This window comes from Silurus meridionalis, chromosome 11 (genome assembly GCF_014805685.1).
Source record: "Silurus meridionalis isolate SWU-2019-XX chromosome 11, ASM1480568v1, whole genome shotgun sequence".
NCBI lineage: Eukaryota > Metazoa > Chordata > Actinopteri > Siluriformes > Siluridae > Silurus > Silurus meridionalis.
In genome coordinates this window covers 20,382,266-20,397,838 of record NC_060894.1, presented here as the reverse complement: position 1 = coordinate 20,397,838, position 15,573 = coordinate 20,382,266, and the positions used below count along the sequence as shown (strand labels likewise).

General features: G+C 40.6%; 3 protein-coding genes across 4 annotated transcripts; 1 reads left to right on the top strand and 2 right to left on the bottom strand.

The window, feature by feature from the left end:
- The first annotated feature begins 200 nt into the window (after positions 1-200).
- Positions 201-2,627, top strand: LOC124393945 (myb/SANT-like DNA-binding domain-containing protein 2). 2 transcript variants are annotated; one of them, XM_046862013.1, is made up of 3 exons: positions 201-684; positions 944-1,100; positions 2,270-2,489. In XM_046862013.1, exons 1-3 carry the CDS (start codon positions 282-284, stop codon positions 2,340-2,342), a joined length of 633 nt encoding a protein of 210 aa, XP_046717969.1. In that variant the 5' UTR covers positions 201-281; the 3' UTR covers positions 2,343-2,489. The 2 variants fall into 2 exon arrangements, with proteins under 2 accessions (XP_046717969.1, XP_046717968.1); XM_046862012.1 differs by having other exon boundaries at positions 204-684; positions 944-1,093; positions 2,270-2,627.
- Positions 2,628-3,806: 1,179 nt separating this feature from the next.
- Positions 3,807-6,315, bottom strand: zgc:113227 (uncharacterized protein LOC541506 homolog). The gene is made up of 2 exons (XM_046862011.1): positions 6,008-6,315; positions 3,807-5,109 (listed from the first exon to the last, which is right to left on the bottom strand). The coding sequence occupies exons 1-2, from the start codon at positions 6,173-6,175 to the stop codon at positions 4,000-4,002; spliced, it is 1,278 nt and encodes a 425-aa protein (XP_046717967.1). The 5' UTR covers positions 6,176-6,315; the 3' UTR covers positions 3,807-3,999.
- Positions 6,316-7,596: 1,281 nt separating this feature from the next.
- Positions 7,597-14,852, bottom strand: reep5 (receptor accessory protein 5). The gene is given in 6 exon segments (XM_046861046.1): positions 7,597-7,914; positions 9,733-9,901; positions 10,788-10,819; positions 10,822-10,925; positions 14,207-14,300; positions 14,589-14,852. Coding segments are annotated over 6 exon segments (567 nt in total). The 5' UTR covers positions 14,707-14,852; the 3' UTR covers positions 7,597-7,864.
- Between the last annotated feature and the right edge of the window lie 721 nt (positions 14,853-15,573).

Genomic DNA, 15,573 nt, shown 5'->3' with positions numbered 1-15,573 from the left:
TGAGTATTTTGTGTGTTTCTGGGGTGTGTGTGTGTGTGTGTGTGTGTGTGTGTGTGTGTGTGTTTGGTCAGTGTGTATACCTGTGTTGTGTTTGTTGTATGCTGTGTGTATGTTTAACACGTTGAAGCCCGGGGGGCGGGGCAAGCATCGTGGCTCCGTTCCTGATTAGTTGGCCAAGCTTCGCGTCATATAAAGCGCGACACGATAAACACAAAAACAGACGCCATTTTTTTGGAGGGGGTAAAACATTTTCAGAAGTGTTCCCACTTAAGAAAACAGAAATGGAGAAATCGGAGCCGTGGCACAACAAGGAAACGAAGACGCTCATCGGTATCTGGTCGGAGGATGAGGTGCAGAGGGAGCTGGAGGGAACCGTCCGGAATCAGAAAGTCTTCCAGAAGATCTCGCAGCGCATGTGGGACCTGGGCTACAACCGCAGCCCGGATCGGTGTCGAGTCAAAATCAAAAAGCTGAAACAGGATTACAGGAGACTGAATGAGTACAACAAGAGGAACGGGGCGAAGCGGAAAACTAACCAGTGGTACGAAGCGCTAGACGCGGTTCTGGGACGCGGCAGGGCGGAGAGCACCGACAGGAGCGCCGCAGCCGAGTCCTCCAGCTCACTGCTCCACTCTGTCATCAGCTGCAACGGGCTGCAGGGCGACAGTGACGATGTTCTGTCAGGTCAGATCCTCATCCTCAGATCTCACCTGCTTTGTGTAGCGCCCGCACACATGTATACCTCATGCTGAACCTCATGCTGAGGTGGTAGTCTTAAAGGCACTGGATTCTGGATCAGAAGGTCATGAGTTCTTATCCAGCACCCCGAGTTGTCACTGTTGGGTCCTTGAGCAATTCTCCATAACTCTAGTTGTAAGTCGCTTTGGATAAGTGCGTCTGCCAAATGCTGTAAATGTAAATACTTTTTATTATTGTTCCTCAGTGTGCCTTGATCACGCAGAAGACAGGAGCAGAAGCAGGATCGGTTCTCCTATACTTCCAGTAACGTTACCCCTGTCTCCAGGACTGTCCTCTCCTGCGTCCAGCAACGTTACAGCCGAGGAACCTCGACCCACCATCCCCCGTATCAGAGGTGAGAGGTGGGTTGGGTGTTTTAGGGCATATCTTCTATTCATCTACATACAGTCGGTATATACACTGTGTATAACTTTCTAATACAGTTGTAAATAGTGTACATGTCTCCTAATGTGAAATGATCTCTTTAGTGGAGCGCTGTACATTTCAGTCCTACACCTTCACAGTGGTGTCCTACCATTCCATCATTCCACCGCTTAATACCATCATTATAACACCACATCTCTAAACCTATCAACTAGAACTAGCACCCTGTTACCTGAACACATTCGAACCTAAGTACATGAGAAATTCCACATTTCCGACAGGAAGTCGTATTCCATACTGCCCTTCTTCCTCCTTGTTTCTTTATTTTGATGCTGCAGTTAAAACAGAGATGCCCAAACAGCCTGTGATGTATTTGGTCCACCATTACCGTACGATTAGAGGAAAAATAGGCTTTTGGAAATATTTTTTTAAGGACCAGCTTCATGTCTCATTACATTTCACTGAATAGTTTTAATTAGGCATTGAAGTCTGTTGTACAATAAAACTGGTTTGTTCCTTATAATGCTGTGGGTTTCACTGAACTACAATGTTGAAAATATAACCTTTCCTTGAAACTGTAACTGTGGTGGTTCTTCATCACAAAATAACTAATACACGAGAGAAGTTCTGCTTTATTCACAACTCCAAAAAACAACCTTTTATAATTTTTCCTGTCTTCCATTAAATGTCTCAAACAGAAGTTTTTTTCCGAAAAGGTTGATGAATGAATGCAGGAAAACTCTCCTGCCTGAGATTCTCAACAAACCAACAATCAAAAAGCAGAGAAATAATTAATAAATTGGCTCATTTTACTTTTTTTTTGGGCCCCTCTGGTTTAAACCAACTCATCCAGCTGAATGTCAGATTTCCTTCACAAGGGTCTCCTGAGGATATAGTTTTTAATCCCATCTTTTTTGTGTACTTTGCTCATATGGTGTTATTCTGTTAAATCTGTGACAATCGGTCAACTGCTTATCACACACACCACCTAATATTCAGGTCACGTTTGATTCCGTGTTGTGGTCTGGTGAAGTGGTTAAGACGCCCCCAGACTCCTTATACCTTGACGTCTTACCTTATGTTAGTAAAGCTGTAGTACTGGTTAAATGCACCACGTTTATCGCTTGTGTGTTGTATATTTCACCAGGAAAAAGGAGGCAAGGTCATTCGAACCACATCGACGCGATGAGAGAGATCTTTCTTATGGCAGAGGATCGTGAGGACAGGCGGCAACGAGTTCAGCAGGAGTTTGAAGAAAGGCGACTGCAAGTCCTGCAGGAGTTGGAACACTCAGCTGGGATTCGGGAGGCAGAGTTGATTAACACACTGGCACAGTTTAACCAAGGACTTCTCAGCGTTATGGGGCAGCTGGTATCTGCCATGGCCGGCAACCACCACCCCCAACCCCAACCTTAAAACATTTCACATTGTTCTCTCTGGATTGTGACGCAGAGACAATTGTTCAATTCATTTTATAATAAAAAAGGAAAAAACTCTTTTCGGTACACACTTTCTAGTGTTTTTCATTCGTTATATGTGTAAGTACACTTGATGGACAAAAGTTTTGGGACACAGGACTTCCCCCAGCCATATGCAGTTCAAACTGTTACCTCAAAGCTGGAGGCACACAATAGTACAAGACGTTGTGTTCACTTGGACTTGGAAACCGAGCTCAATGAAGATGTGCTTTACATGGGTAGGAGTGGAAGATCTTCTGCTATAGAGCTCCAACTCCTACTGAACACCTTTGGGATGAAAGTGAGCGCCGACCGCACCCCAGACCTCCTCACCTTCTCACCAGTACCTGACTTTTATAACACCCTCGTGGCTGATGAACACACAGGTGCACAAGCATGCTCCAAAATCTAGTGGAACATCTCAGAAGAGTGGAGAATTCTAAGAGAAAGTTGGGAATGTGGAATGCGATGCTCAAAGAGCGTATGCAAAATACTTATGATCAGGCGTCCACAAACTTTTGGCAAGTGTATTTTTCACTTTACATTAAGACTCGCTGATGGGACATGATTCTCATTCCCTGTGTGACGTGTGTGTGTGTGTGTGTGTGTGTGTGTGTGTGTGGTGCAGGAACGAAGGCATTTGAGCTCATTTGCCTCAAGAGAATACAGCTCATCAGTTTCCATTAACTATTTGTAATCCTATTTACTATTTTTCCTTTTCGGACCACTCAAACGCCACCCACTCCACTCTTTTTGGGAGCAGGAGCTATTCTACACTCAGATTTGGGAACAATATATTTCTAAGGGTGTAATGATGCATGAAAAAATGTGCTGTATCAGCATTCTATTGGTGATCGCATTGTTTGAGCACCAAATGTTGTAATCCGAAACACAGCGTATATCAAACGTGTTCTTTTTCGGAAAACCAGCGAGATTCATTTCTGTTTTGCAAAGTGACCTAGAGCCTGATCGCTCTGGTAATAACGATGCGTGTTACCACCATTTCAAAGATCTCTAATCTACAGTGCAGAAGGATGAGGCGACAGATCGGGCGCTTTAGCTGACTTTGGAGCTCTAATTCTGCTAATCTTTTTTTTTTTTTCTCGGGTTCTCAGGCCAAACACTGTTTTTCATCAAAAAACTTTTGGTGTAGTGTGTAAATATATATGAATTTATTTTAAGATACGGATGAATATATTGTATGTGTTAGCGATGCAGAAACAAAACCTGCTACAGAGGTTTATTTATGATGTTCTATACAAACGAAAATAGAACAAAGTTTCACGCTACTGCATCCTGTACAATTGTATACCTTCTTCTTAGCAATAACAGTTTAACACGTGTCCCAATACTTTTGTCCATAAAGTGTACCATATTTATGACCAGGTGTCTTCAAACGTTTGCAATTACAATGTACGTTTTACTCGAGCAACAGTGAAACACAACTGTCTGTGCTTAAATAATCCACGAGGGCGTCTCGCACCCCCACAGCCGCACCTTCAGCGTCCTCTTCTGGTGGCACCGCCACCAAAATCTGCTCTCCTGCAGCAGGAGGATCCCATTCTTCACTGTACGGCTCACCGTGTGTCTCGCATAAGTTGTGGAGGACACAACAGGTGAGCACCATTGTTTTCACAAGGTCTATGTGACTGTCGTTGCGTTTGAGAAGACATCTCCATCTTCCCTTCAGCCGACCGAACGCCTGCTCAGCCACACAACTCGCTCGCCAGATTTTCCGATTAAACGCCCTCTGTTCTGCAGTCAACTGCCCGGTGTCTGAGAACGGCTTCATGAGCCAGCTCTGCAACGGGAACGCGGCATTTCCCAAGAGGTAGTAGCCAACATCGTGACCGGCAATAGTCCTCGTATCGTTTGGAAACAGCCCTTGTCCTATAAGATCCCACAATCCTGACACATGCAGAACCGTAGCGTCATGCATACTTCCCGGACTTCCTGCAAATACATGCCAGAAGAGCCCGCTTCCATCCACGACTCCTTGCAGAATGATTGAATGCCAGCCCATGTGGTTAAAATACTCTGCATGGTACTCCATAGGGACGTTGGGGATATGTGATCCGGCGACGACCCCGACACACTGTGGAAGTCCGTACCTCTGCTCGAAGGTCATGGCCATTTCCATAAGCTTATCAGTATTTGGGAATGGGATCAGCTCCGGCAGCAGGACTTCGTTAACAGCCGTGCAGAATTCCCGAATGCATCGCCACACAGTAGTAACGCCGACGCCGAACAAATGGGCAACCAGTCTTAACTCGCTGTTGGTTGTCAGCTTCCATAAAGCAATGGCTACCCGCTTTTTTATAGGCACGCACAGGCGAAAGTTGGTGTCCCGCTTCTCCATCGTCGTTCGCAACCTGTGGCAGAGGTACAGGAACGTGTCTTCGGACATTCGGAAATTCTGCCTCCACTGCTCGTGTGTAAAGTTGGGAACGGCGACAGTCCACCAGTCGTTCGCTCTACGACAGACCCAAACGGAAGGTGGTCTGCGCCGAAACTGGTCATAAAGCTGGATCTGAAACACAAGTGGATTCACCAATAATCCTGGCACTGAAAGGAAAATTTTTGAAATCAACCTTAATGGAAAAATTAACGAATATAGGGTCTAATAGCTCTTTTTCTTTGCTCGTAAATTGCATTCACCGATATCCATTAGTTTCACTGTACGGTTTCTTACATTACTTACAAATGTATCACTATTGTGTTAGCCTTTTCTTTAGCTCCATCTAAACTGAGCTCAAACAGATCAGATGCTAATTCATAAATATACCATCATCAGCACCGTTATTCTTCCCAGGTTACTAATTAATAGTCGATTCTCTGCCTGAACTCACTGTAACTCGGTTGCAGTGCATTCTGGATCGTTCTCTCCTTCACTTCTGCACTGAATTTGGAAACATGTAGCTGGAGAAAGGTACAGAATGGTACAGAAAACAAGTTCTGCTTAATATTTTGGGATATTGTACAGTAATAACCGTGAGAAGGGAACCCACTGACATTACTGCAAAGCTTTTTTAATATAAGAAAAATAAAAAATAAGTGATCCCCAGTAAACAGTAAACCCCTAAATATTAAGCAGAGCTCGTTTTTTCTCACACGTACGGTAACACACAGGATTCATGGGTCAGAATTCAGTGCAGAAGTGATGGAGACAAAAATGTCCTGCAATTTGAGAAAAGATGAAGAACAGACTCCTCCTCAGCAACACAGAAGGAACTTCAAAGATCAATGTCTGGAAATATTTTTTTAATAAAACAGCAAGATTAAAGAGATAAAGTCTTTTATTAGATCCATCGCTGAAACTTAATGGTAATCAAATACCTTTTAAAAGTCCACACTTTTTTGTCCATGAAATGTCATTAAGCAGCCCTTTTAATATCTCATTCTATAATAGATAACTTCATTCTTCTCACCTGTCTTTGTCTTCGTCTCTGGTGTCTTAACCTGTGGTGTGTGTTTTTAATTAAGTCTCTAATCCTGGATCTCCTTTTCCTGATCAGTCTGATCTCGGTCGATATAAACTGATTCACCAAACGGCCGATCAGACACAAGAACAAAGTCAATCCTGCAGCTTCTTCCATGCTGGATCGTGTTTATGTTGACACACTGCGCACTTTGATGACGCCATTGGGGTGTGGGCGGGGCTTTGCGGGGTCGCACAGTACCACGTTGCTGGTGCTTCATGTCCTTGTATTGTTGCCCAGAGGAGGCACATGTGCCCTTTTACTGTAAAGCATACGAACATAAAAGATCTAAACTTAAATAAAAGCTGTTATTTATGAGTGTGACCAACATTACAATGCAAAATAGTCCAGGACAATAAAAAACATATTTAGAGTATTATATATATATATATTTGATTTACAGAATTTATGATCAGATATATATTTTTCCTTTAAAAAAAATCACCATAAACCTGGTATGCTAACCACTAATCGAAATTAGATGGAGAAGTAGAAGAATGGTCCAAAAAAAAAAAAAAAAAACACTACAGTACAGAACTACACTGTGGATTAAAAGTGGGTATATATATATATATATGCACATGTACAATAAGGTTGTTAAATAGAAACAGGAGGTGGTAGCTTAGAAGTAACCTAGGCATTGTACTTTATATCTGAAGGTTGTGAGTTCAAATCCCACACACATCAAGTGGCCCCTCCTGGGCCCCTAAGCCAGGCCCTTAATAGCTGCTCAATTGTATGAAATTTAAGAGTGTATACTAAATGCTGTAAATGTAAATGGATGTTACATTGTGAATTCTTGCGCTTCCTCCAAAAGTGACATTGTGTTTGTGAGTTTTGAAAGCTGCCATTCAAAAAAAAAAAAATTATAAAAATGTTTTTATAAAACTGAATGTAAATCCACATTTGCTGTATGGACAAAAGTTTGTGGACACCTGATAACAAATTTCTATTCGTTTTTTAAATATCCCAATTTGCATTTAATTTCCGCTTCCTGTTATAATTCCCTCCCCTTTTCTGAGATGTTTCACTAGATGTTGGAGAGTGTTTGTGGAGGTTTGTGCTCATTCAGTGATTAAGGGTGTTAGTAAAGTCAGGTTCTGATGTAGGTGAGGTCAGATGAGGTGAGGAGGTCTGGGTTCAGTCAGCATACAAAGTGTTGGGTCTCCATTTAATGCTAATGCATCCAGAGACATCCCATACAATTTAGTAAAAAAACACATATAGATGGGAAAGTCAGGCGTACCAATACTTTTGTACATCTAGTGTAATCTAGTTTTGGATCTCTGTATAGATAAAGTGTGAAATACTTTGTGCTGACAAAGTGTCCCATCGATGATGTAATCCTGTCAATTATTATTATTATTATTATTATTATTATTATTATTATAGCAGTGGGAGTCGAGTAGCAAAGTGTTCACATGAGGCATAATTTCTTATTTTTCATGCAGGAAAATCTTGTGTGTAGTTTGTAGTTGACAGACACAAAAAAACACAGAATGTACACTTTCTACAGTAAAAAAAACAACAAGCTGAGATTATAGGAGGTAAGATTTCCATTTACTGGGACTGAAGCACAAAAGTCAAGCATCACTGGCTATTATGTGAAATATATATTTAAACAGAACATTTCTGCAGGCACTGCTATTTGTACAGGGGGAACAAGTGAACAAAGGCAGTAGGAATATTCCAGTTGTTTACAAAGAAGCACACAAAAGATAAAGGCAACGTTTATTCAGGCCCGTGATCATCCTTGAGGACGTGTACCAATAGTGCATATCAGTGTGGCGTCTCCTCCACGGCAGCTTAGGAGCTCTTCTTCTCTTCGAAGATGATGTTAGCGGTGGCTTTCTTGGCTACAAAACAACAGAATAATAAACGATTAATACTAAATAGATATGCAGAAAACATCAAAACAAACAACAACAAAAAAATTGTGATTCGTGCCATTTTGTAGAGACAATAGGTTCAAAATTGACTATATAAGTGTGTGGGGGGGGGGACCCTCACCAGCCAGGTCACTACGAACACCTGTACACCTGCTCATTCATGCAGTCAATCACGTGGCAGCAGGACAATGCATGCGTTCATGCACATACGTGTACAAGATATTTAGTTAATGTTCAAACATCCGAATAGGGAAAATAAGCGTAGACACCTACCATTGTGACATGAGTGTTAATATCAGATGATTAAAAAAAAAAAGTGCTGGGTTTTAACACACAGACTCACACAAAGAGTGGCGTGTAAAACAAAAAACAGTAGCGAGTCTCTTCTGAAGTCTCTAATCAACATTTTGAATAAAATTGAAGTTTTTTCTTGTTTGATTAAATTTGCCTGAAGATTTTGACATCTATTTAATAGTTGCACAAAAATGCACATTCCTAATAATAATAATAATAATAATAATAATAATAATAATAATAATAATAATAATCCCCAGTAAATACAGAGGGAAATAAATATTCATCAAGTCAACATATCGTTTTTATTGTTTATAAATTTGATTCTGACCACTGCAGACCAGGAACATCCCACAAGAGCTGCAGTTTCGGAGACGCTCTGACCCAGACGTCTAGACGTCACAATTTTGTCAAACTCGCTCAAATCCGTACGCCTATTTTTCCTGCTTCTAACATCAACTTTGAGGACAAAATGTTCACTTGCTGCCTAATAAATTAATCCACCCACTAACAGGTGCCCTGATAAAGAGATCAGTGTTATAATATATTATAATGTGATAATGTTATAATCGTTAAACCTCTCATGATGTACAGAGACAATATGGTTGTACTACATGTCAAGAGACAGTTGTCACAGTGAAAAGTCTACGTAATGCAAACCACTGGCATGGTGTCAATGGTTAATGCTCACCCTGAAAATCTCCATTATTGAAGTAAATTCATGGTGACGTTTCAAAATTTAAAATGAGCTTCAACACACATTTTCTTGATCTCAATTACTTAATTTTAATTTCTGAAATGAATTTAGAGTTCCTGAAGTTCAAATTATGAAAATGAAATTCAAGAGAGATAAAGATGATATTGATAATGATTTTCATTCCACACTTACATAATGTTAATATTTCAGGCAATTATATGAAATATTTTTCATGCAATAATAATAAGAAGAAGAAGAATTGCTCCATTTGCAATAACTTGTAATAACATGTGCAGCCATCATTGTAGTCTGACACAATTTATTTCACTTAATATATAACATTATATTTATTTAAACTCTATTTAAACTAGTTTTTCTTTCTTTATCTTTACTTTAATTTCACTGTGAGCAACTGCAACCCAACAATTTCCCTATGGGACCAGATCATATTTTCTAAAATAAATAATTTGTTCCATAAAAATCTTTTTTTTTTTTATTGAGAAAAAGAGGATCTGTATCTATAGGAAATGCGATGATAGAAATCACTGCTGTAACGTGTTTTTTAGGCAGGGCATGTCGACCGTTTCACAATTTTCCATTTCACAAACAGGTGACGCAAGCGGCAGGAAGCATTACCCCATTGGGTTGCCCAACACAACAACAAAGCCTACAGGTGAGCGCAATCCCCCCATGTGAGAAACCTTCATGCACTTCATGGATCGTTCCATTTTCTTAAAAAAACAAGCAGCGAGCAGGAAACAGCGTTCCCGGAAAAGCGTTCCTTGCGTTATTACCCTCGTCTTTGAATTTATCCGCGGCATCGGATGCTTTGTCTTTGATGTCCTTTACCACGGTGTCGATCCTGGACTCGTTCTTTAAGAAGAAAGGTCGGATGATGCGCGTGTAGATCTGGATGGAACCGTTAGAGGGAGTTGGAGCCATGCACCACACCAGGAAGGCGCACTGAGACGACAAGAAAATAAAAAAAAAACAGCATTATTTGGGCCTGGAAACATCTGAGCATGTGCCTGGAGATATCCTAAAGGACTGTACACAGAAGTTCGATTGTACATAAAGAAAATTTCTGTTGTACGATATATTATAACTCCTAAGTTTACAGTTTAAACAGTCTGGTGTTGTCTAGAGGTCGATGATCTATCGGTTTGGCAGATTTATCGGCAGCGATATTTCATTGCTGAAACTATCGGCAAAAATCCATACAGATATTTTTTCCGGGTAGCATCCATTAGTGGAGAGAAGGTTGTCATTACGAGAGCGGCCTCTAGAGGTGAATGACTGGCATCACATACCGTTTGTTTTTACACGAGACTGCGTTCTGCACAGAGAGCGCTATACAGTATTATATACAGTGCTATTTATAATTAATTAATTATATAACTATATCAATAGCTATATTAATAATGATCATTTAAAATTAATCAGTACTGTTTTTATATTTTTCTAATGAAGTACTGTTTGGTTTTTATCCAGTACCCATTTTGAAAACGGGTGATTAATCGGCAGGGAGCTAGCTATAGGTATCGTTAAATTCCGCAATACCTTTATTTCTTATTCTTTATGTCTTCTCCCGATTTCTCATTCTATATATTCTCTTTTCCTCATTCTGCCATTGACCGATTAATGTATTTTAAATGAAGAGGACGATCGTTCCTATGATTTATCTTAACGCCAAAGCTTGAGCAAACATTCCAGTGGTTCCAATTTTTTATCTTAATAAATATCACTGTTTAATTATTGACAAAGCACCTCAATCAACAGCAAGCCAAATCTGTGTACATATAAACAATGAAAATACGAGAGTTTGTCACCAACACACCGACACACTCACCTTTCCAATGTAATAGAATGGGAACCAGGACAGAAGATGTCAGCAAAGAACTCGGCCACGCTAAACACACCGTACACGACCCAGTAGGTCAGCCATTTCGTGTCGTCGTCTTTGTCGATACTTTCAATGGCTTTGATTCTACGAACAGGGAGAAGAGGTTGTGTATTAGGATACACACACACACATACACACACACACACCACCACCACCACCACCATTTTTCACATATTCTCACTACGGTACACACAATTTCCTTCTAAGGTTAAAGATAAAGTAAAGACACAGGAAAAATTTCTAGTCTAGTAATTTGAATACATTCAACAAAATACAGACCCCGACTTGAGATGGAGATGCGTCGTATGCGATGACTCCATCGTAAAGTAAGTCATTGCGTAGTAAAACCCATTAATCTTAAAGAATTGAACAAATTACAGCACATAATTTAGTGAAACAGAGCGATTTACGGTACCATGCTATATAAACTATACAGTATACAGTAATAACTCGGTTCTCGTCGGCTGCAGAACCCAAATTCGGTACTCGTCATGTTGAAAAAGAAAAAAAACCTGAAAAAGACGCAGACTCTCGTGATCAAACTCGCGATCGATTCAATCTCGTGGTAAACAGACGCATAAAGAATCTCGTGTTATCGTGCAAACAGCGCCACAGTGTGCTCCTTTGTGTTTTCTGTGCATTTTAAGCCTAAATCATGGGTCCTGAAGTGTTAAAAAATGCTACCAAATACTCGTCAGTTTTAGTGCAGCGGTATTTCTGTATACAGTAATCCCCCGCTTTACCGCGGTTTGAATCTGGCGCCCCCTTTGGTTTATTGCGGAATTGCATTTGCCACATAACTAAATTCGGCTGATTTTCCGGTCTCTCACAGATAGAGCAATAGAGGAAAAAACTTATAGGAAATAGTTTATATGGAGTTCTATGTTGAAATAATAAAATTCATTAATAAAAATGAGTAATAGTTAATTATAAAATAAGCTAAAATGTTAATACAGTGCAGTACTGTAAACGTAAAATAGCATTTTTGGGGTGGCGTCCATTTATCGCGGTTTTACGTTTATCGCATTTATTTAAAAAAAGCAGAGACAAATAAACTCCACTCTTTTTGTACCACATAAACGTTTGTGAAAATATTTGTACAATTTTGTCACATCGCAATGGTTATTGCAATATTAAAAAATTCAACTTTGTGCCTTTGTGCCAAAAAAAAATGGCGCCCTTCTTCCTGCTTGTTAATGCTTTCTCTGTCAACTACACTAACACAAGTGTCAGATATTCATCTCGGTGCCTATTTGCCTCGTTGCAACTTGATCTGTTAATTGTGGAATGAAACTTTTCAGTATCAGATCTTCAGCACAGCGGACGCCTGTAACTCAGAGGTTCACGTGACACACGTGTGGAACATGTTGAGCAGCAGGCCACATTTTTTTTGCCATGTGGGTAATAAATGAGTCGTGACACGCTTTTTGTGTTTTCTCTGAGAAATTTCACAGGGAAAGAAACGCAAACACCAACGTTGCTTCAAAAGTCCTGAACGCTGTGGTGTCGCAGTTTTGCGTGACAACAGGCTCACTTTCAAAACCCACATCGGTTTTCCTGCGCACAGGGAGGAAGTAAAGACTTGAGCGTTAAAGATTATCTGTCGTGCTGAACGAAATGGAAATGGCTGGACGATGAACGTATGTTATGGACTTATAAACACCTGCACATCTGCTTCTTTATGCACTTATCCAATGAATCAAACCTCAGAACAAATGTCATCTCTGTGGCTTCAATCGTGGCACGGTTGCCGCATCAGAAACTGCTGAACGATGTGTTTTTCACACGTGACACACGTCTCTAAGATGCCCACAAAATGGTGCGAAAAACTTAACCAAAAAAACTGTATTTCGAAAACCTACGATTTTTTGCAGGAAACAATACAAACCAAGACGGATACTTAACATAACGAGTATTTTCCCAACTTCCACCCTCAATTCGCTGATTAGTCGTTGACTTCACTACACAGATCTTCCTCTTTTCTAGATCTGCTTTCTTCTGCCTTTCACTGCTCCCTCTCTGGCTGCGGTGAACCTGTGATGTTCTCCGTAATGGTTTTCAAACAATAAAACGTTTGTATTTAAAACGACTACACAAACGGCTCCTGCCTTGTGCTCTGTGTTTCTCGAACAGACTCCAGATTTATATAAAGCACTTGAATGAATCTGAATTGGGAAATAGATATTAAAATACTAATATGAAGTGTTGTAGCATTTAATCAGTCTTAATGAAAAGCATGTCCTGGCTAATATTCACAGATGAAAACACACTACTCATGGCACAACTTAGGCGATCTAATTCACATTACAATTTTGAAGGAATTTGATTGGATACCCATGTTCTAGACCCAATTAATAACACCAGGGGGATCGAAATCATTTACCATGATTTGGAGTTTCATTTGTTTACTTGTCTTTGGTAGACGGTTTATACGGGTCGGACAAGATCCTGGGGAACGCTGTATGCAAACGTGACACTGGGCCATGAGAACAACAATACACACAGAAACACACACACACATTTTGGCCAATCTACCAAAATCCTTGCATTTAGAAGGCTGGAGAAAAACTGAGAATCTGGAGGAACTCTAGACCAGACACTCCAGACACATAGTAACCTCGTTGATCATGATAGAACTTGGAAATTTTGGCCAATCAGAACGCACCGATGCATCAAGTTTAACCCAAGACTTTTCGATCGCTTCTTCTGCTTTGGACAAACAATAAACGATTTCTTGTTTAGCTGAATTTCGTCTAACGAGCACGGAATATATATTAACTTATAGGAACGTTGCATGAGAATGTTGAGAACATCATTCAGAATTATAAGACATGCACACTGGACCTAGCGGAAGCTACATCATCGAAATCCATGCGTGTAGAAGGTTGGAGCAAACTGAAGAACCTGGTGGAAACCAACAGAAATGTGGGGCTGAACATCTAACAATCCAGGCAGAACGTAACCCTGTAAATCGAACTCGGGACCTTGATGCAATTGAAAAACAATACTACCCACTGCAACACTGCACTAGATTCTTCTATCGCTTCTCCTGCTTAATGTGTACAAAACACGTATAAATATATCGTCCCAGTGGGAAATCTGAGCTGCATCAGTGAGCTGTAGCAATGCCGGGCCATGCCAAGGACTAAAGAGGTAACAAGGCCTTATACCAAAACCGCACCCTACTGTACCAGTGGGTATATTTGGAAAAAAAAGAATATTGCACGTCTTCTATAAGGACTGATGGTGTGCAGATCATGACGCAGTCCTACTACGCATTCGAGTGTGTAATGCAGAAGCATGGCAGAGACTCCTGGTTGTGTTGTGGTTAGAGGATTGGGGAAATCATTCGAATGCAGACTCACGACACGTAGGCAGGGTAGACAAATCCGATGAGATTGCAGAGAAGAGAAGCTCCATAACCGATGACGAGGTAAATTGAAATAAGACCAATGACAGCTGGAGACAGAGAGAGAAGGTGGAGAGAAGATGGAGAGAAGGTGGAGAGAAGATGGAGAGAAGATGGAGAAGGTGGAGAGAAAGAAAGAAAAAAGATGGATCAGACATCATCATCATCATGATCAGCATCTTCATCATAATCATTATTATTATTATTTTTTATTATTATTATCATCTCATTTAATTAATTATAAATTTAATTAATTAATTAATAATCTCTTAATCTGTGTCGCACACACACACACACACGTCATTTTCCTTGCAAATTGCGAAAACACATGGACTCACCGAGAGCAATGTAAGATCGGTTGACTCCTGTCTTGGCCTCGATCTTCGCCAGAAGGTCCGTCATGAGGTTCTTCTCGTGCAGGAACTTGTTAAATCTTTCCTTTAATGCCTGAGCCATGATTAGTTTTAAATTCTCTTTATAAATATATAAAACAATAATCTGATTCTGATTCAAAGTTCGTCACATGCGACGCCTTCGTACAGCAGCTCAACCTCCTTTCTGCCTGTAGTTCCTTCACAGATGCTGCGTCAGACTAACGCCAAAGCCAGGGTTGCCAGGTCTAAACATATTCATCAGCCCAAAAAATATACTGCATGGACTGGGGATTGTGGACATTTCGAGGTTGAGATCCCATTGATTGTGTAGCTTTCAGGACTTCCAGAACTTTCCACTCGATTTTGGAATTTGTCTCCACAGAGACATGAATGTAAGGACGTTTTGGAGACATGGTGAGGGAGGTGAGATTGAGATGGTTTGGACATGTGGAGAGGAGGGACATGGAGCCACCAGGAAGGAGGAAAAGAGGAGGTTCATGGATGTGGTGAGGGAAGACATGCAGGTAGTTGGGTTGAAAGAGGCAGATGTAGAGGACAAAGGGGTATGGAGATGGATAATCCGACCCCTAATGGGATAAGCTGAAAGAAGAAGAGAAATTAATATTACTTGATATGTAGAAGAAGAGAGCTGGGATGCATCTGGAGATTCAGATTGTCCCAAAAGTTTAATAAGGTTGAGGTTAAGGCTGTGGGCAAACCCCTCAAGATCTTCTTCAACGAACCTTCCCATCAGACCATGCCTTTATGTTTGACAAAACATACATGCCAAAGCATACATACAAATGTGTTGTACACTTGTGCAATTGTGTTCCCACCTTTGTGGCATATATGTAGTGTTCATCTCAACAACAAAAACAAAAATATTGTAGTCTATGCATGGGGTGCATGCGTTTCTGTTTTGCAGTCTTCCAGGTAATATGTTCTAATG